This window comes from Muscardinus avellanarius (assembly GCF_963383645.1).
Source record: "Muscardinus avellanarius genome assembly, chromosome: 15".
NCBI classification, from domain to species: domain Eukaryota; kingdom Metazoa; phylum Chordata; class Mammalia; order Rodentia; family Gliridae; genus Muscardinus; species Muscardinus avellanarius.
This window is the reverse complement of record NC_137801.1, coordinates 74,592,379-74,614,774: the sequence shown is the minus strand read 5'-3', so window position 1 is coordinate 74,614,774 and position 22,396 is coordinate 74,592,379. Positions and strand designations below refer to the sequence as shown.

General features: G+C 37.7%; 1 protein-coding gene across 4 annotated transcripts in view; it reads right to left on the bottom strand.

Annotated features, from left to right (window-relative positions):
- CTNNA2 (catenin alpha 2) overlaps positions 1-22,396 on the bottom strand; it is a gene marked incomplete at both ends in the record, with an annotated part of 1,014,669 nt that overhangs the window by 75,729 nt on the left and 916,544 nt on the right. For all 4 annotated transcript variants that reach the window (XM_080711157.1, XM_080711158.1, XM_080711159.1 and 1 more), the window contains one exon: positions 4,542-4,693. In XM_080711157.1, coding sequence (XP_080567283.1) covers positions 4,542-4,693 — 152 coding nt within the window. The remainder of the gene's footprint in view (positions 1-4,541; positions 4,694-22,396) is intronic.

Here is a 22,396-nt window from a genome sequence, read left to right as displayed (position 1 = left end):
ACTGCCCAAAGCATGTACTACTTCCAGCTAACATTCCACACTGATTCAAAGAGATGTCTATACATTACCTTCAAAATCCTAAGATATCCTGCAATGCTTCATGATACTTTGGTGCACAGTTTGGGAAACACAAAATTGTTACAGGCTTTTATCTGAACTGTGTCCCAGGCCCTAATTATTTCCTCACCCTGCCCTTGAAAGCAACATACATCAATAATTCCATGGGTCCCAAGTGTAGATGTTTAGTGTAGGGATATTATTGCAGCCTGGGTCATTGTAATGAGGAGCTATTATGTCAAGTACATGTCTCTTGACATCAAGATATTACTACTTTCTGCCCCTTCCACTTACCTTAACTTCCATTATGAAGCCTTTTATCTTAAAGATACATTTGGTCCTCATTATGTGAAGATCCCTTGTTTGTGAAATGGCCAATCTCACTAAAATTTAACTGTAATCTACAAAATCTGTGCTCTTGGTGCTTTTGTAATTATTCCCAGACATGAGAGTATAAAACTTTTAGTGGAGCTGGGCGTGGTGGTATACGCTTATAATCCCAGCATTTGGGAGGTTGAGACAGGTGGATCACAGTTCACAGACAGCCACAACTACTTATTGAGGCTCTTTGCAAATCAGTGAGAACTTTTTCCTTTTTCTTTCTTTCTTTCTTTCTTTCTTTCTTTCTTTCTTTCTTTCTTTCTTTTCTTTCTTTCTTTCTTTTTGTATTTATTTATTTATTTATTTATTTATTTATTTATTTATTTATTTTGCAGTGCTAAATATGGAACCCAGGGGCCTTCTACCTCTGGGCTACACTACTAAACCAGTTTTATATTTTATTTGAAAACAGGGACTCACTAAGTTGCTGAGAGTCTCACTAACTAGCTGAGGCTGGCTTTGAACCTGCTCAATCCTCCTGTCTCAGCCTCCCAAGTATTGGGATTACAAGCGTGTGCCACCACGACCAGCAGAAACCCTTTTTCAAAATAAAGAACAAAAAAAGGGGCTGTAGGGTGTTGCTTAGAGGTAGAATGCACCTAGATTTCATCCCCAGTATCAGAAAAAAAAAAAAAAAACTTTTAATGACTCAACATGCATATTCCCTGCTATGATCAAAGGACACAACATTCTGTCTTCTTATTTAAACTCTCTATCGGGAATAAGCATTGTTTTTGTGGTACATTTAATGCCATATTTCTGTGCTTTGGGCTAGCAATATCTGCGCTTAAATGGCCTACAAAAGTGGTGTTGAAGATTCTAGCATTTTAGTATGAGCTATGATGTGCCTTATTAAAAAAAAAAAAACACCTGTGTTGATGAGCTTTGTTCAGGTATGAATTAGTGCTGGTGGCTGCAAGTCTGATCTTAACACATCAACAGAACATGTTAATGATGTACATATAAATATGTCTTTAAACAAACACACACACAAGAAAAAACCAGGCTATGTATTATGTATAGGTGATGAATATATGACCAGAGACTCATAGGAGTCTGACTTTGTATTTCCCCTATGGGTAATTGTTTATTATTCACTAATTGAGTGTTCACAGTCAATTTATAGGATGTAACTACTTTGGAGGAAGAAAACTGACTGTATGCCACTCTGCCAGAAGTGCCTATTCATTGTTCATGCACTTTGTGAAGATAATCAGAAAACTCTCATGGATCTGACAGGATCACAGAAGACCAATCCCATCCAGAAGCAAACAAAACAATAAGCTGATGAAGGGGACGAGATGACCTGCTTCAGGAGAGAAGTAGGGTCCCGAAAAGTGAGGCTGGAACACAGGAAGGGCAGCCTTTGTCTACTTCAGAGGGTTGCCTGGAGCTGGCCTGGAGCACTCAGATACCGACATACCATTAAATATGTATTGATTGTCGAGAGGCAAGGTGACAGAATTTGACCCTTGAAGGTCCTTTCTGTGTCCTTTTTTGTTTTTGAAAGAAAATAAGAGATTCCTTCCTTTTTCAAAGTAAAGTATAATCAACACTTCTAGAAGGAACACAGTCAGGTTTGCTGAGAGAGAAATTGATTCCACATACTATCTTTTGTCCTAACCTCTTATAATGAAATATTTTTAAGTCTTGTAGAATTAATAATAATAGTATTCAAAGAGGAAACCCCCCAAAATTATTTAAGCATAAAATGAAGCCACTTGGATATCACATGGGTAATAATTTTTAAAATAACAATTTGTACATACTGTACATTTCTGACTTCCTAAATTTTAAGTGGTGTGAGAGCCATCTGATCAAATCACTTGAAATGTCAAGATGGAATGACGCTTCATGTGACAACAATATGGCATTTTATCTAAAATTGTGAATTTTTTTTTACAGCTCATGAATGAATAAATGAATGATGGCTATAAACTTCCTCAGCCTCTCAGATAAATGGTTGTCACAAAGATGTGAAGGCTAACAAAGCAGAAAAATGGCAAAAGAGGGAATATGTCTCAAGGATTAGTGAGGTTTAGTGCCAAATGCTTTCAAAACAGAACTCTCATGGTCTATTACCTTATTTCACAAGTTAGTATGTAATGGGAAAAGTGATCTAATTTGTTAAGGGCTTAAAAGGCTGACTATTCTTTCCTTCCTCCAGTATTTGTATCTTATTTTCTCTGTTATCTTCCTGTATTTCAATGAATCTAAACCAATCCCTCCCCCTCTCTCTGTACTAGGTTATATGCCAAAGAATCATAAAAAGACAGCTGTTCCTTTCCAAAATTTCACAGTCTAGAAAAAGTAATAGACACAAAAGGAAAAAATACTGTAATAAATATGATCACAAGCAAAAATAGTTATAGGTGGTTGAAAACAGGCTAGCAGGGTGTGGTGGCTCATGCTTGTAATCCCCGCGCTTGGGAGGCTGAAACAGCAGGATCGCGTAGCTTCGAAACCAGTCTCACTGGCTTAAGAGACCCTGTTTCCAAATTAAAAAAAAAATAAATTATAAAATAGAGTTTCCAGGAACCCCTGTACCATCAAAAAGAAAAAAGAAAAAGAAAAGAAAATAGGCTAATTATTTTAAAGGGTAAATTACAGATGGTCAAAGCTTTGCAAGTATGGAATGGAAACATTAAAAGCAATGGAAACCCCAGATCCCAAATTCCAAATGTGAACTCCAGGTTTTTAAATTTAATTAGTATATCCTGATAGAAATTATCGGCTGCTATGATCTTTTCAAATTGGTTATGAAATTATTATAAAAGAAAGATTTATACACTATAAAAATAGTATGGCTGATCTAAAAGTGGTATCAGAAGATGCTGTCTGGACTCTGTAACAGAGGAGTTGGTAGATGTGTTGGGAGGAGTGTGGGTATTCACAGAGAGCACAGAGCACTTTCTAGTGGTCCTCTGCCTTAGCCTGCTGGGGTCTCTTCAGAAGCACTGTGGTATACTCTGGATACCACAGCTAAAGGCGACAATGCCTAGATTTAATGGCTCCAAGGATGCCAAGATTTGGAGAAGAAACAGTAACACAAATGAAATCATAGAAAGACTTGCGATGCATTGCCTTGAGAGAAAAATACTTCACCTATACTTCTTTAAATACCTAAGACACTACACACTAGACAGTTATACTTGCGTTTTAGTGTTTGTTTGTTTCTGAGGAGGGGCTGTTGCCTTAGGTGATAAATGATCATTCTGAGAGACAATTTTCTAAGAACATTCAGCAAAGAGCTGGTAGTTTCAAGGATCAGTCCCAGAGACAATAGAAGGTTGAGGACATGAATACAGTATAGGGCTGCTTTAACCAATATGTTAGCCACTAGCCACATAGAGCTATTGAGTGGTTTAGGTGTGGCTAGGGCAACACGCTGGCATGATAAGATTGTGGGTATATTTGGCTAAATAAAGTCTATGATTAAAGTTACAACTGATTTCATTCATTACTGTTCACTATTTAACATGTGTACTAGTATATTTTCAATTAAAAATGCGGCTCCCATTATACTTCTATTGAACATCATACTCTAGGAATAAACACAGCACAAGTTCTCTTTTTGCTTTAATCCTAGTATCCAGAAACATATCTGTGTTTTCAATTGTGTTCCTACATATGTAGTTGGCCGGGCTACCCCAAAGTAAGTATAAAATTTAGGAAATAGTGCAAAAAGCAGGAAGGACATCACCCTTCAGGTTATCCAATGCTAATCTGTGTTTGCTGACATCACTCATCCCTTTATAAGTAAAAATTCACCGGGCGTGGTGGCAGACACTTGTAATCCCAGAGCTTGGGAGGCGGAGACAGGAGGTTCAAAGCCAACCACGCTGGCTTAAGAGACCCTGTTTCCAAATTAAAAAAAAAAAATAGTATAAAATAGGTCTGAGAGTGTAGCCCGGAGTTAGAAGGGCTTCCAGGAATCCCAGTACCACCAAAAATAATAATAAGTAAAAAGTCCCCTGTCTGACTACAGCAAGAAACAAACAGCTTACCAGGTTACAGTTAGCAATTTAAAAGTGAAGACAGTTCACTCTCTGACGTCCCTCCTACAGCTCAGATGAGCTCTGCATTACAGAAGCCTCACGTACCCTGATCATCAGAACAGCCTTCCTAATGTCCCGGACGCCATCATATACCAGGCGAGAGGCATCGATGAATTCATTCTCTTCAAATGGCTGGGGAACATTGGCACTCAGGGCTTCGATGGCAACCTCAACTTGTTCAGCAAAGCGTGGCATCACTAGAATAAACAAGGGGAACAGCAACGGTTAGGCAGTCTACCTCTCACCATCTCTCATCCCAGCCCACTTACAAGGTGACAGACTCTTCCATTCAGCTTGGACTGAGTCCAAGTTAAGTGTGCTGCTTACCTTAGCAGAGTGAGCAAACTATTAAATAATCTAAGCATGGTGATGGTTTGCAAAATAACAAAACTTTTGAAATGCATTCAAGGTAGTGTGGGACCATATATGAGAACTGATGGCATGTTTTGCTAACCTGAGTGGATTTAATGGTGTTCCACTTCTGCTAGTATAGCCAACTGTGAAAACTTCACCAGGATTCTTACCCCATCTAAATCTGTTTGTCTAGAAAATATAATAAGATTCTACTCCTGGATTTAGTGGGATAGTAGATATGAAAGCACTGGGTGGTATCTGACCCTTAGGAAGTCTCAATAAATATTTCACTGATATCAGAAATTATAATCCTAACAGGTAAGTAGCAGATCTTACCCCATATGACTTCATAACAGCACATGAAGGAAATAATCCTTTTGTTGAGAATGAAGGTATTGAGATATGTGAAGATGAAGAGAAAGGGAGGTTGTGAAAGAGGAAAAACACAGTATATTCCTATAAAAAAGAAAGACCTATAAAGGGAAGACCAATGGGCTCAAAGAAAAGTTGTCCCACTTTTCTAGGAGAATCTTAATATGAAAGAAAATGCATACATAAGTTTCTAAAAGGCCTAAACTTCACAGGGACACCTCACAGTGTTCTTACAGGGAAACTTCATAGCCCCTGGAGATTGCAGGAAAAGAACTCAGTGGAATGGCTGGGATACTTCTACTGAGTAAAAAAGGCTGCTGATTCACTGATTCTCCAAAATTATAATTATATTTTTCAGCTATTTTCTCGTAAAAATCAATTGGCAAACATAAGTCAGAAGCACAATTCATTAATTTGCAGGGGCAATAAAATAGAAACATAATTCATCTATTTCCTTTTCTGAACCTCCATGCCTGATTCGTCTTTATACTCGTGTTCATCCTCTGTGGATACTTTAACATCCATTTTAATCCCTGGTGTGAGAAACTCTGTTAAATCACTTTACTCTCTAGGGTCAGAGACTCAAGATAAAGTATTCCTAGAAAAGTGAATTTCTACCAGGAAAAGTCACATTAAAAGAAAAAAAACAAAACAGGAGAGGGAGAGAGAGAGGAAAACAGAATAAGCTCTCTTTTACTAGAAACTTTCAAAACCAAAGCTTCCATGGGGCGAGTTGCCTTTTATGAGTGAAGTATTATGACAGGTTTTCTATACCATGTGAATCTTTCCTTTGGGCTATTGAACTACATTTAGGTAAAAAGAAATTGGTGAACATTGAGTGTATTCCTACAACCACGAAACAAGTAAAATTGAGGTGACTGACTGTGCTGATTTGATCATTCTGGAATGGATACATCTGTCAAAACATCACCATGCCTCATAAATATGTACAATCCTGACGTGTCAGTTAAAAATAAAAAATTGAAAGCTGTATTTCTAAAATCAATGTATTACATACACACTATTTTGGTTATCTCTGTATTGAAAATATACTTTTATTTGGTTATCTCTGTATTGAGAATATACTTTTATATGTGAATAATAGGTACAAAAAAATTGAAATTGTCCTTGAGCAAGAAAATATCTTATATGTATTTAGCGTTTAGTGATGAAGACTTTTCTGAAATAAAATCTACAATTTCTTTTTATTTTTTAAACTAAAAGTTCTATTGCAAAAATTCTATTATATTTGATGTTAGGCTGCCCTGATAATGACTAGCAATGATTTTACAAATCAATGACATACTTTAGATAACACTTAGATGCATAAATAAATTTAAAATAAATTTAAAATTGTTTTCCTCTATTGTGTAACAGATAAAAAGCTTAGTACTCTCATTTGTCCATAGGATAAATGTATTTAAAACTCAAAAAACAATGACAAATAATTAGTACACCTGATTCACAAAAAATAAATCCACTTTATCAATAAACACATGATGAAATATTTTACTTTGCTAATAGTTGCAAAAATAACAATGTGAAAAATGAGATAGCATTCCATACATGTTGGAATGAAACAAGTTAAAGGATAATAATTTTACTGATTTGTGGATAAGGGAGAACCCTGGTACTGGAGTTGGGAGTACAAATGCATGCACATAATTTGGGTAAGCAATTGGGCAAAATGTAGTCAAATGAAGCTTTCCATTACCAATCAGTGGGTCAGAGCATTATTTAGGGCATGGTTAGAATATTAACTTCTAAAGAGAAGGCAGGCTATCAACCCTCCACTGGAGTCACAAGAATGTCTTTGTGTGTTTTGGTTAGATTTATTCCTTTTTAGGTTGTATATCCTAAGAATTAAAGAGATGATTATATAAAACTTCAAAATTAAAATAACTGACATCACAGAATCCTATCAACAGGTTACACTCAACCTTTAAACCTTGTTAAACCTTCCAACTCAGAGGGAGCCATTGTGAGCTGCTCACTCCAAATCCCTGGCAATATATAAATGTTGGATAAAGTAGACCAAGGCACGAGGCTCGGGGGACAGCTGCTATATTAAAGTGAGTAAGCCCTCAGGCCAACGTTTGAGTGAAAAAAAACAAAGAGACATGATCATTTATGAGAAATTTAAAAACATACAATAGTATTGTATGTAATTTACACATATAGGCATTTTCATTCTTTGTTTGAAATAATGTATACTACCTTAGATATACCTCTGTAGTGTAAAAGAGAGAAAGCTCTTTTATTAGTCTCTGCTATTTTGTATCTTTGAATCTTTTAAATTTTTTATTGGTGCATTGTAGTCATACATCTTAATGTAGAACAAGATGGTGGAGGCATATATGCACACATCACCCAATTAGCCCTTTATAAGTACAGTATTTGTAATGATTTGGAATAGAATGCCCCACACCAGTCCTCACAGAAACAAGTTAGCAGTATTAGAAGCAGGGATGGTTGCAATCTCAGCAGTGGATTAATCCATGGTAAAAGATTTTTGTGGGTGGTGGCCTCAGGCTGGTAGGGTAATGGCTGGGGAAGGTGGGTCCCTGGTGCTGCAGCCTTGGGGTTTATAGGGTTATATGTGGTTCCTCCTCCTCTCTCACACTCTCTTGTATTCAATATCCATTATGTGAGGAGAAAAGCACCGTGCCCTCTCTACTTCCTACCACCACCATGTCCTGAGATCTGAGGTCCCTAGCCTCACATGGGCTAAAGCCCCAAATCTCCAAAGGTTAACCAGAACCAAATAAATCTTCCTTTGAGTGACAGGATCAGTTTTTTAGAATATAGCTGTAAGAATACTAATCAATATTTACAAGTAAATTATACTTCAAGGTATACATTTCCTTATAGGACAGAACTCTGCAAAATACTATGTTCTATCACCCTGTTTTTAACATAGTAGAACCAATTTGATCAATAGCATAAAGTGTGAGAAGTCTCCCTAAAATTGTGATTTTGATGCAATGCTCAATATTCCTCCTTCATAGATCTCAATCAGAAAGTTGAGGTAAGTAGGAAGTACCCACCACCTAGACCCAGACCCAGACCCCATGAACATATCTCAACATGAAGACCTTTATTAAGTTAAAGGGGAGAAAGAAGCAACGTAATTTGTGTTTTGCCTGTGCAAAGCTGCCCTGAAGAAGAAATGGGAGGGAGAAAACACAGTAGGTGACAAGATATCTTGCTCCACTTCTAGGCCTGATCTTATGCCCAAGACAGAGAGAGAGGAAGGGACAGACTCAATGATCAAAATCCCCACATCTTGAGGAAACCATTCTCTTTGCACCAGCCTCTCTGTGGAGAGATGGTAGGACCCTGGCATAAGCCAGTGTTTGTTAGTGACCTGGCACTAATAAGGCAGAAATAAAGCTCTTTTTTGAAGATATTGAGATATAAATACTACCACTTTTTCAAGGGAAAAAAAAAAAACTCTGGGAAAAGGGCAAGAATATCCTATATCTTAGTGTTCTGATTCTAAGCTCATTCCAAGCTTATGTAGTTGGGGCCTGGTCAATTGCTGCAGGTCTTTAACCAAATAGCTTTGTTCTCCACTTTATTACTCTCTTTCCTGCTTTTAGTTTTATCCTGACTTGTTTTTCAGATTGATAAATCATAAAAGCAAAAGTTTATAGAACAATGATCCATCTTGGCAGAACCTAAGGTATTAGCTTAACTATGAATTTTTCTAACACCTTGAAAGTACCTGAAAACTTCAATGCCCTGAAAGTAATAGTGAGATACCAAAAATCTCAGACTACTTCAAATCTGAAACTGCTTCTGCTTCTCACTAATTAGGACAAAACATAGCATTCCCTTTGTGAATCGCACATTATATATTAACAGACTTTCTGATATAGGTTTACATAAATAAAAGCTTCTTTTTTACTTTCTGAATTGTGTCAAAAAATGTACATACCACTGTATCATTTTTTATCAGAAATGCTGAATTGCTCTTAGTAGCCTTTGTCGTGAAAGGGTGATCAGAACTGAAAATAAACTTTTAATTTTTTTAATTTATTTTTTATGGTAATGGGGATTAAACAGGGGCATTCTACCTGCAAGCTACACCTTCAGCCTGATTCTTTATTCTTCTATTTTGAAACAGGGTCTCACTGATTTGCAGAGGGCCTCACTAAGTAGGACCTGAGGCTGTCCAAGAACCGTGATCTTCCTGTCTCTGCCTCCTGATTTCTGGAATTACAACTGTGTGCCACCACACACAGCTAAATTCTAGTTATGCTTTTGTATGCGTACCATATTTGAGGTTACCAAATGATGACATTCCGGAAGTAATGAAATCAGAGTTAAGTATGTATATAAAAATCAAGGTCACCGCATTCTAGCATTGATGGAGATCTGTAGATGGAGAGACTTCGGGGAAGTTTCAGAGCAGGCAGTGAGTAAGTTAAGTAAGCGAAAAGTTGTGCTAAAATGTGCAAATAAGACGGTCGACAGCCATAGGGGAAAAATCCAAGATTAACTAGTGGGTGTGGAGATGAATAGACAGCCAACCCTACTGCCTTGGAGTGACTTCCAGCCTTAAACATCCCCATGATTCATTAGCAGAGAGAATGGTAGCATCTCTTTCACAAAATACAAACACAAAAAAGGACCTGATACTTACCTACAATTCTTCTCTCCCTCCCTCTTACACCTATCTGTACATATACTTGAATGTCCCAATTAGATTGGATTATGCCTATGTCTCTAAATATGACAGGGAGACACCTATTTTCTCACACTGAAATACATTTTTTTCTCTTTGGCCAGATGAACACCTCCTCAATCTTCAGTCTCCAAATTAGAATTAACTGCCACTGAGCAGCCTGCTTTAATGTCTAGTCTCCCCAAAGCACACAGCTTTCTACAGTTCTACAGCATCCTAACCACACACAGTGTTGTGGGGTTCAAATGCACAGAATTAGGATTGTGTGTTAGCATTTCCAGATGTTAACTATTTTGTGCACAAGTCACCTTTAGACATAGCCCCATCTTCCTTCTTTGCACATGAATTCTTGTCACACTTTTGGCAGAGAGAATCTATCCACTGGGAGACAGAGGAATAAAAGTGAAAGAATGAGATGGGCAAAACAGTTCTGCCACCCAGTATTTCAGGGACAAAATGAGAATTATATTTCACATTTTCTCTCTTCCTGGTTCAGCAATTTTATTAAGATGTTTTATTAATAATTAACAAAGTTATTAGCAGGTGTTGTAGGTTTAGTCTCTGGGGGTCTTTCAGAAACCTCAGCTTAGAAGCTTTTCAAGACAAGGGTTCTTGGGCAAGAGCTTCACCACTGAACAAGGAGAAATATTCATATTTCTATCCTTGCCTAGTTCATCAAGGCTGACCAAGCACATCAGCATACAGAGGGACCACCCAACCGTGGCGGTGCCATCAGCCAACACTTCTGGGGTGTGTTCCTCACACAAACCTTAGTTATAAAGTATAGAAAAAAATAGACAAATCCCCTGCTCTAAACAGAGAACCAGTCTAAAAAGGATTGACATAAACTAAAACAATAAGGACATTTGGATCAATATAGAAAGAAAATAATATCAGAATTTGGAAGACATTGTGACTCATATCAGTGAAGACATGAGGAATGAGTTACAGTATACACCCCCATCACTGGTAGTCACTAAGACTTTAACCACTGCTGTCGGGCAAGGAACTATGCGCTATCAGAGTAAATGAGCTAGAAAGTGCTCACTTGTGACTTTGTGGGAGATTCCACCCCCCCCAACCCCCGCACAAGAAAAGAGCTGTTTGATATTATTTCTATAGACAAGCATCCTTCCCCACAAAGAGCTTCTATAAAATATTCCCAAGAGATAATCCAGGCAAGACCCCAGCGAAATGATAGGGAAGAGGCTGGGAGATGGTAGAAGATTCTGTGATATAAACCCTCGGGGGGGGTTCCTTCTTTGCACAGAGAAAAGACTGATTAGCACTAACAGAGAACCAGATGTGTTTTGATGTTTCAGCACATCCAGGAAGCAAAATCAAATGTAAAAAGCATGTTTGAGTTTGAAGTTTGCAGTCATTGTCCACGTAGGAGTTAAGAAACCCAAACTGAGGCTGTGATACATCTCTACCTTTGCTACACTCAAAAGCAGTAGAGGATGATCTGTAGAAGCTGACCATTATACTATATTCATTCAGGAATTTCAATAAATAATGGCATGGTCATGGATTAGGTTTTTAGAGTACCTTCTGTGCCCTTCAGCTTTATAAGGCAATCTTTCAAAATTCTGAGTTCAAAATTTATTTTAGATGGAAATTCCACCATTTGGAAAATCAGTTATCAAATGCATCTATAATTTTGCATTTTAAATACTAATTTACTTATATATGTAATTAAAGACTGATTACCTCCACTAGGTGCAGGCCCAGTCACCATGTAACTTGTAGTAGGTAGGGTGGCTGGATTCTTGAAGTAGTTGAAAATTTGAATGTTAGGAGTTCCTGCATTGCCTACACCTTCTTTTTTGTTTTTGTTTTTGTTTTTGTTTGGGGGTAGGATGAATGGGAATTGAACCTACAGGCATTCTACCTCCAATCTACATCCCAGGTCCTTTTTTATTTTTTATTTTGAGACACAATTTTGCTAGGTTGCTTGGAGTCTTGATAAGTTGCTGAGGGTAGCCTCAAGCCTATGATCCTCTTGTCTCAGCCTCCCAAATTTTGATATTACAGGCTTGTGCCACCACTCCCAGCTCAGGTCTTTTACTTCTGACCCTGACTTTGCACACACTCTCTTATCCTGGTCATGCCATTCATTACCACCAGCCACACAGAGAATCCACTGAGACCTGGAGATTAACATTTAAACTCTACACCTAAGCCAAATGGAATTTTTCTTAATGATGTCGTTAGTTTCCCCTTTCCCATTGACATGTACATTGTGATTTTTAAATTATATGCCAGCTTTGCCTTATCTCTCTGTATATTTCCCCAACTCTCTACTCTTCTCCTCCAACCCAGTTCTCCAGTCGCCCTGAGCCAGTTTCAGCCTTTTCTTCCTTCCTAACCAGGCACTCCTCTGTTCTTTTGTCTCCCTTCAGGCTACATATCACATGGCTCCATTTCAAGGACTCCTGTGCATTCTGGAAGCCATTCCACAAGGAAATAAGACCATTTGACCGAGAATGGAATGTGCCCCTGTATAGATTAGTGCACACATCCTAATTCTATCCTAATCATGTTATGGCACCATTATTATGCAATTGGTACCATTGCATCTCCGATCCTTACCTGTTTGCAAATGTGTATGTGTGGTAAGACAGTTCTGAGGAGGCCTCAGTGACCCCTCTCTCCTGTTGTTGATGCTTTTGTGCAACCCCCTCACACTGAATGTGGGCTGGAGCTAGTGAATCCTGTCTACCTCACAGAAGATGGAGATTAGATGGCCCTTCTGAGATAAAGTTATGAAATGAGGCAGGCTTCTCTTGCTTGCCTATTCTTACTTTGCTGGTTGATTACTCTGATTAAAGTCAACTGCTGTACAGTTAGCTACTCTATGGAAAAGCCCACATGGCAGGCAACTGGGTCAACAGCCTTGATGAATTGTGGATTAACAACAACCAGGGCCCTATGCCCTCCCCATACCACATGGATGAACCGAGATATGACAGTTTCACCAGGTAATCCTTGAAATGATCACAGACCAAATAATTGCAGCCTTGTGGCATAACTTAAGTCAGTGTCGCCAAGCTAAGCCATCTGAGGATTCCTGGCCCACTGAAACTACAAAATGAATGGAATATTAAGCTGTCAAACTTTGGGGTTGATTAATGACACAGAATTAGATAATAGAGTATAGGATGCTGAAAGAAAAACCATCAGTAAAAATAGGTAGCAGGACACATTAAAATTTCTGATCAGTTTTAGCAACTATGCTGGGTTCATATTTCTTGTATTTATTGATTTATTTTTTGTTCTTGAATCTTGGTATTAGGTATTGCACATGTTATTTATTAAATTTGAGTCTCTGTTTATTCAGTGTACATACAAATGATAATAGCTGCCCTTCCAGTCTATATAAAGTTCAGAAAAAATATGTTTAAAAAACCTATTGCACCATCGTTTATATCATTAAGATGTATGACTACAATGCACCAATAAAAAAATTAAAAAAAAAGTATTACTTAGCCAGGCATGAAAACTCACACCTGTTAGTCCCTGCTTACTTGGGTGGCTGAGTTAGGAAGATCAAATAAGTACAAGAATTCTAGATCTGAGCGAGATAGTGAGATGGTCTCAGATGCAAAACATTTTATTCAAATAATTTGAATAACTTGACATACAAATCTAGGCAGTATTCTAGAGATGGGGAACAGGGCAACAAATAATATAAACATGCTTTTGCCTTTGAGGCACTAAAAAAAAAAAACTGGGATATTTGTAAGATGATTATCATGATGACTGACACATACAAGATTCATAGTAAATGATCTTGCAGTAACTGTCTTCACAGTGTAACTGTCTCAATCTACCCATCCACCTGCCTTTTGTTCATTTGTTTGTTCACAGTAGAAAAATTCAACCAGTATCTTTTGGATAGGGCTTGGACATACAACCATATTCATTAACCACCAAAAGAGCAAGCCTTGAGGACAACTTTGAAATAAAGCTAAAAATAGTAACATTGGTTAGTGGTGAATCTCTCAAAATTGGAAAGTTTGTAAAATTTTTCTTTAAAGAGTAAGTTTTATGCCTTCTTTCTCTTGTGCAGGATCACATCTTTGTGACTGCTGCTTTTTTTTTTATTTGTTTACTTTCTTTTCTTGTACTGAGGATAGAATACCTTTGAGCAATACCCCCGGCCATGTTTTACTTTGAAACAGGATCTTACTAAGTTAATGCATGCTGACCTCGATCCTCTGATCCTTCTGTCTCAGCCCCCCAAGTATTGGGATTACAGGCATGTACCACTGCTACTGGCCCAAGTGTTGCATTTTTAATAAAGAATGTCTTATGAAACCTACTTCACAAAATTTTGTAAACTCGCTCCCAGATATTTAATGTGGATCTAGATGGCCAAGAAGGCCAGTGCTAAACAGTATGCTCCATTTTGAACATACCAGGCCCATCGTGAAAAAAAAAAAATCTCTAAAAGTTAGAAGAATGGTCTGGGAATGTAGATCGGGGTAGAGCATGGGCTTATCACGCACAAGGTCCTGGGTTCGATCCGCAGCATCTCCAAAAAAGTGAAAACAAAACAAACAAAAGGTTCTAAACCTAGTGCATCCAGCCCAAATGAAATACTTTTCCCAACAGGCTTCCCAGATTAATCTCATATTCTTGTGAAACTCTCCTGCTTCTATCTCAAACTTATACCACTTTAATCATTTATGTTAGCTGACTGAATTTAAGACTTGAGCAAAGTATACTCAAGTGCTTTTTAAACATGTGGTAGAGACAATGTAGAAATAAAAGTAGTTTCTCTAAATTTAAATCTTTGTCAAGACTAAGGAAATACTGGCTCTTATTGTGTTCTTTCTTGGTAAGTCTTCACTAGGTTTGAAGGTGCTGAACGTTGAAATTCAGGAGCAAGGGCAAAAGTAACCCCGCTTAATCGGCTCCTTAATCCCTCCTTACCAGTCCTGGTTTTTCTGTCCTTTGTGCATCTCTGTCCTTCTTTTCATCCTCGTCAATCATCTGCTCTGTCTGTGGGAGTTCCTAAAGGCTACCATTTTCATAAATTCATGTTTGGAAAATTACAATGTACATTTCAAACATCAAAATAAAATTCCAGTTCCAGAAGGCCATACATAACCCATGAGCTGAATTGTTTGATAAAAGATGGAAAAGGACTCCTAGAAGGAGGAGGGGAGAGAAAAAAGCAACTCTAAATTCCATTCACGATAACTACCCTAAGAGAATCAAGGAGCATCCATCTGCTCTTGTCTAGACACAAATTCTTTTCCCCAAGGAAAGAAACTGCTTGCTTGGAAGGTTTTCTTATGGTTTAAAATAAGCATTTCAAAAATAATCACAAATGGTTTATAACTTAAGAAGAAAGATGGCACATTTAATTCTGAAACTTGAGGAATGAATAAAGAATCGTGTGATACCTAATTTAGCTTACAGTGTTTGTCAGAACCTAGCTTGATAAATACAGTTTAATTTGGCATGGGTGAGGTTTAAATACTTAGATTGCATTAAGATGTTGTAAAACACTTGCTAAGGATTTCTTACACGTGATTTGAAAGATTCTGATTTTGATCATTAAGTATCTAATTTAAAAAAAAAGGATAAAAGCCCTCGAAATAACGTACTGTATCATTAGATTTAACTGTATTAGTAAACATTCTTGAGCTTCAATTCCAATAGAAGGCTGGAAGAAATGAGGAGGTGAGCTTAGATCTTATGGGGTTACGATTTAATTAAAAATCAATGCACACGCACAGGTAGAAAGACAGGCAGAGGACAGATAGGTGACAAGAAAATAAAAGCATGTATTAAGACCAGTAATAAATGAATGGGCCATTGCAGAGCTTGAAACCAGGCAGTATACAACAGGAGCCTAATGAATGACATAGACAACATGCATAATTTGGGCAGGTCAGTATGGGATTGGAATGTGTCATAATTCAGGTTTATGGAATGGTTAGAGAGAGGACTTCAAGGACGAGGAAAAAATCAGATAACATTAGAAGATAGGTGAAATAGAGAAAGGCAAACCAGGTGGGGGTGTCACTTCAGGGTCACTCGGACCATAATAAATAGAACTTCTCTGGTTCTTATGTCCATTAGATATTTTCTGTCCTTCAGCTACATTTGAGCCTTCCTATCTTTCCTTGTTAAAACTATTTCTGGAGTCCTCCAGGGATGTACCACATTATCAACCTTTCTTGGAGAAAATATGTTTATGGAATAGGCAAAGATTTCTCTCCTGCCCTGAGGAGGGGAGGGGGAAGCTGAGTACCAATTGTAATATAAACTCTCAGATTCATAATTTTTTGGTTCCCCTGTAGAAGCGGAATCTATGTGCCTTCTGAACCAGAAGCAGAATGAAACGTGGAGAACTCACATTCCATTATAATTTTATTATAATGTTACTTGTTTTTCTACATAACAAGTTTATGCTCCAAGCCAGAAATTTGACATTTGATTTTACCATAAGGTAAATAAATATGAATAATACAGATGTCAAGAAAGGTATCTGTTAGCTCTCTATAATATGTAGAGTGTGGAGGTATCAGTCATATGGGAAATGAATGGAGATAAACTCTACATTGTCGATTTAATGCTATTAAGTGGATAAAATTTTCCACTCCTTCCTTCTGGCTTTCTGACTTCTTACTACCATAAGTACCAAAGCTAAGTAAGCCATTCCTTACATAGTACCATCATTTTGACCTTTCAGAAATGAATAAAACCCTTTACTTCAATAGTAAGGGTTATATTAAAGCACAGTTAAAATATATTAGGATGTTTAGGCTGAGTAATCTCAGTCATTACAGCTTCTGTTGAAATTCATTACTTCCAAAACCTAATTTCAAGGTCAGCCATGGAGAAGGGACTTGGACTATAATACTCCTTCCTATCTATTATGCTTAATATTTACATCCTCCCAAGGCTACCCCTACCTCCTTCTCCAGATATTGATATTATTTTCCTACCCACTTCTCCACGCCCAATCTAGCCACAGGAATAAGACGTGGCACTCAATTTCGTGCAAATGTAAGTTTCCATCTCACTAAATGAGCCCAAGTGGAGGAAGCACACTCCAAACACCCAGATTGTTTCCCTTTGATATGTAGAATGTGGGAGGAAAAGAAATCTATGTATCTGAGAATCTTGGCCTGGGAGCCCGAGCCTTTCGGTGGACATACTCTTTATTGAAAAATAAAATAGTGTCCCAGTGGAACATGCCTGTAATCCCAGTACGTGGGAGGCTGAGACAAGGAAGATCACGGTTTCACTGCCATCCTCAGCAACCTCCTGAGGTTTTTTGCAACTTAGTGCCACTCTATTCCAAAATAAAAGATAGAATAGGGCTGGGAGTGTAACTCAGAGGTAGAAATCTCCTGGGTTCAATCCCCAGTATCAGATACACACATGAACACACACACACACACACACACACACACACACACACACATTTATCTTAATACTTTTTGGTTCACTATATATATTTTCCTTTTTTATTGGTACTGGGGATGGAAACCAGGGGCATTCTACCTCCTCCCTACACCTTTAACCCTATATTTATTCTTTTATTTTGAAACAGTTTCAATGAGTTGCAAAGGGCCTCACTAAGTAGCTGAGGCTGTCTGCAAACTGTAAACCTCCCTGATCCTCCTGTCTCAGCCTCCCAAATACTGGGAATACAAGTGTGGGCCACCACACCTAGCTTAATTAATATATATTAAATGCTATTTAAGTCATAACACCATCCTTGGTTACGGGTACATACAAAACACTTGTCTCTAGGAATTGAACCTGACTATGAGCACAGCCTTTTATACTGAAGAAGATACACTACATGTCAAAAGATGGTTAGAGTCCTCCACTGTCTCCAACTGAGACTTGAGTTAGATATTAAGTAGTAAGTTCTATAAACAGATGTTGAGGAGGAAGGAGGAAATAAAGAACATGCCAGGGAGGAGAGTGGGAGCAGCGTGGATGTGTTCTGCTAGAATAATGAGGCGCCCATCCAGATGGAGAAGAGTTTACAAAGAAGATTGACAGGAAGGACTGTCCTGCGGAGTACAGTCACATATTCTGAAATTAATACTGCTGACCGTTCTTAAATAATAAAACATCAGGGACTATAGGAAAAAACTGAGGCCAAGAGATATTAATTGATTTAACATTGAAGGGAATTGGCAGTGATCAAGTGTCTGAATTCCTCCTGCCTTAGATTGTCTTCCACTGAATTGGACCATATGGATCCTTCAAAATTGGTCCCAGTTCCTTTTATTTTCTCTATGCAAAGTATACAGAAATGATGTCAAAAGCTGGATGTGGTGACGCACACCTGTAATCCCAATACTTGGGAAGCTGAGACAGGAAGATCTCAGGTCCAAAGCCAGCCTCAGCATTTTTAGTGAGGCTCTTGGCAGTGTAGCAAGATCTTGTTTCCAAATAAAACAGGCCTATGGGTACAGATCATAAAGAGAATGCCCCTGCATTCAATCTCTAGCACCACTCACAATAAAGATGTAAAAAGAAATCTTTTGTTCTTATTAATCTTTAGGATACAGAGGACTGAAGTAAAAATTGTATCATCTCTTTGGTCCACCTGTTTTTCAATATAATGGAATTTTTCTCTCTTTATCTAGAGTGGTCAATAACAGATACCTCTTCTTTAAAACTACTTTCTTTTAGCCAGCCGTGGTGTTGCACACTTGTATCCCAGCATTTGGGAGGCTGAGACAGGAGGATCACAGTTCATGGGCATCCTCAGCTACTTAATGAGGCCCTTTGCAACTCAGTGAGACCCTGTTTCAAAATACAAAATAAAAAAAAATAGAGTTGGGGATGTAGCTCAAAGGTAGAATGCTCCTGGGTTCCATCCCCAGTATCACACACACAGAGAAATATTTTCTTTTAAAATTTCTTTTTTGACCGGGTGTGGTGGTGCATGCTGGTAATCCCAGCACTCGGGATGTGGAAACCAGAGGACCAAGGATTGTGGACAGCCTCAGCTACACAGTGAGGCCCTTTGCAACTCAATGAGACCCTGTTTCAAAAATGAAAAGACTAAAAAATAGGGCTGGAAGTGTAGCTCATAGGTACAATGTCCCTTGGTTTCATACCCAGTACTGCAAAAATAAATAAATAAATAAATAAATAAATAATTTTATTTTGGGATGTTGTCCTCGCTGTAGAAGAAATGTCTGGCAAAATCTTCTCTTTCTCAACCCAATCATGTTCACATTTCCACAAACTAGCATCAACTATCAAATTTACAAAAGTAACATTTCAATATAATCCGTGTTGCGGATCTCTAAATATGATGTCATTGGATATAACTCCACCCTCTCAGCCTCCTGCAGCAGCCTGGCTGTGTATATGAGATCCCCGAGGATGAGCCTGGTTGAGTATATACTTACTACCAAGCTGTTGGCAATTTGTTATAATTCAGGTTTTCTTGAAGAGCCCATCAAATATGCCATGTAAGTATTTAATGGTTCTGCTGTCCATCCATTTTGGTGCGTTTTCAGCAACTTAGATACATGCCATAAGAAAAAATAGGTAAGTTTTTACATAGTGCTATTCTACTTTTTTAACGCACTAGTAGTCTAACTGATTTGCTTACATTTTACTCAGCATTCTTATCAACATGAAAAAAGCACTCCTAAGCCAAACACCGACTTTACCGAGAATGACAATGATACGTGGAAAATAAACCACAGATGGTTTATTTGTTACTCTTTGGGTACCTAACAATTTCATAACCACTTAGCAGAGGCAGTTGGTGATAAAAGCGGGATTCTTCCTACAGCAACCCACTCCTGCATTCATCCACATGGGCGAACAGAGACTGTGGTTGTGAACACCTTCAGCAGCAATACCTGTTTGAGCAAAAGCCCTTTGAGTAGCTCTTTTATAACGACTTCTTTATAACATACTCTTATACCATACCCCTCAAAATACATATGCCTAAAGTACACAAGCTCTATTTTGCCTCATTCAAATTTGTCCCTACTGAGGGATATTTCTTTATACTTGGTGGAATGATTCACAGTGGATATTATTTTGGAGCAAAGATATGTTACAAGCATCTTGTGGGTAAAGACCAGGGAAGCTGCTAACCATCCTATAATGTACAGAATGGCCCTGGCCACTAACCCGCAAAAAATAATAGACCACAGAGTCAATAATAACAAAGAGGTTAGAAACTTTTTGTGGTACTGGGGATGAAATGCAGGGGCCTTCTACCTCTAGTCTACATCCTCAACCCTATTTTATTTTTAATTTGGAGAAAGGGTCTTCCTAAGTTGCTGACAACCTCAATAAATTGTTGAAGCGGGTTGTGAATTTGTGATCCTCCTGTCTCTGACTTCCAGGTAATGGGATTACAGGTGTGTGCTACCATACCCAGCAAATTTAGGGTCGTCTAATTAAGGGCATTGAATCTAACAACTCAGATAAAAACAAACTAATGAATACACACACACACACACAAAAAAAAAAAAACCTGGGTATAAATAACTATTTCAGAACAGAACACAAACTCCAAAAAAATCCCACTTGAAAATATTTTATTTTCCCACATCCTTCTTCTTATTTATTCTAACCTTCTCCTTCTCATTCATTAATTCTCTCTTCTCTCCCCCAAATTAAATGCATTCTCAGGACAAAGTTTGATAAGCTCATATGGAAACGTAACCAGTTCAATATGACTCTAAGAATTTTTAAAATCATAAACATTAATCAAGGGGTAAAATCTGATTTTGAGTGATATGCATGAGTGGGTATGTGTGTATGGGGAGTTATTTGGTTCTGGAAACTATGTCTCTGTGGTACAGACATTGACTTCTGAATTAACCATCAATACATTGCACAGCCACAATCACATATCTGATGCTTCTGTCTTCTGCAAATCCTATGTGTTTGGTCTATGCAATGCATTCTCCAGCTCTTCTAACTAGCAATCAGTTAATAGCTACTGTTTTAAGTCTATTTCCATGGCAACCTCTCTACTTATAAATAAACAGTATTGTTCCTATTTAAGAAATAAAGAACAATTGGAGACAGAAGCAAAGAATTTGTCTTTGTATATTCTAGTTTTTAGCCCACTAACAGCCACTTTCTTTGACATGTATTTCTATAATTCTTACTACAGTTTTGTATAAACTGTCTATTTCCATATCTTCTACCTGGTTACTTTCCTACTTACCTTCAATAGATCCTGAAAAGTAGAATCGAAATGTCTTGCTCATCTATTCTATTTAATTGGGAATTGGATGTGGACATCAACATAAGGAAGGCCTTTAGATAAGTCCCCTGAATGCTCAATTACCCCAAGGAAGAGCTGGGATGAGAATTTTAAATGGCTTAACCATGAATAAGTAAGAACAAAATCTTGATTAGAAATAACAATCCTGAGAGGATGGCTTTGCTTCGCTGATTATTGTTTAAATAGAAAACCAACCAGAAAATTATTTATACTTCTAGAGTAGGGGTAAAAATATGTTAAAAGTTCAATCAACTAAGCAATTGCCCTTGCCTTTAAGTAGATTTTAACCCAGTAGGTACCACTTCACTAACTTTAGAAACAAGGGGGAAAAATAAAAATAAAATGTCTCTCGAATAGTGCCTAAGTTCTTTGCAGCTACAAGTCACATGTAAATTGGCAACACACTCTTATCTTTCATTTGCCAAAATTGTTCTCCTCAGTCAGCACCAATCAGGAGTACAAGCCTGCCCCCTTGTCTTCAAACCTTCTCTGATTTTTTTTTAATCCAAGCTTAGCCTTAAGCCAGTGGCACAGTGTTAGATGAAGCTTAGAATTTATGAAAGAATATGATGATGGCCTGGAAGATAATAACCACAAAAACGTGACATGATCTCTTCTTAAGGATTAACAAAACATTAGTCCCTAAATTATAAAAAGTAAATGCTTCTAAATCTTCCAAGTAAGGAAAAAATACCATTACTGTATGGCTTACTTTGTTTTGCTTTATTGAATGCAAAGGCCAAGCCTATTTGACTGTGAGCAAATTGAAATGCAGATATAGCCTGCATATCTTGTGTGATGGGGCACATGCTTATAATTCAAATACTTAATAGGCTAAGACAAAAGGATCACAAATTACAGGTTAACAGGTTCACAGCCAGCTTTGGCAACTTAGAGGGAACCTCTGCAACTTAGTAAAATCATATTTCCAAATTAAAAAAATAAAATAAAAATAAGGCTATGGCTGTAGCTCAGAGGCAGAATGCCCCTGGGTTCAATCCCCAGTAACTCACACACACACACACACACACACACACACACACACACACACACTAAAGATAAAACATAAAATAAAATAAAATGCAGTTATATCTTATTTTTATCATTGTTATTTTAAGTCTGTTACAATCCCCAAGAGTAACAATCTCTAGATTTATACTTTATATGTTATCACACTATTTCCTCTCTTCTTACAGTTCAGAACAAAAACTAATGTCTGTGTTTATAAGT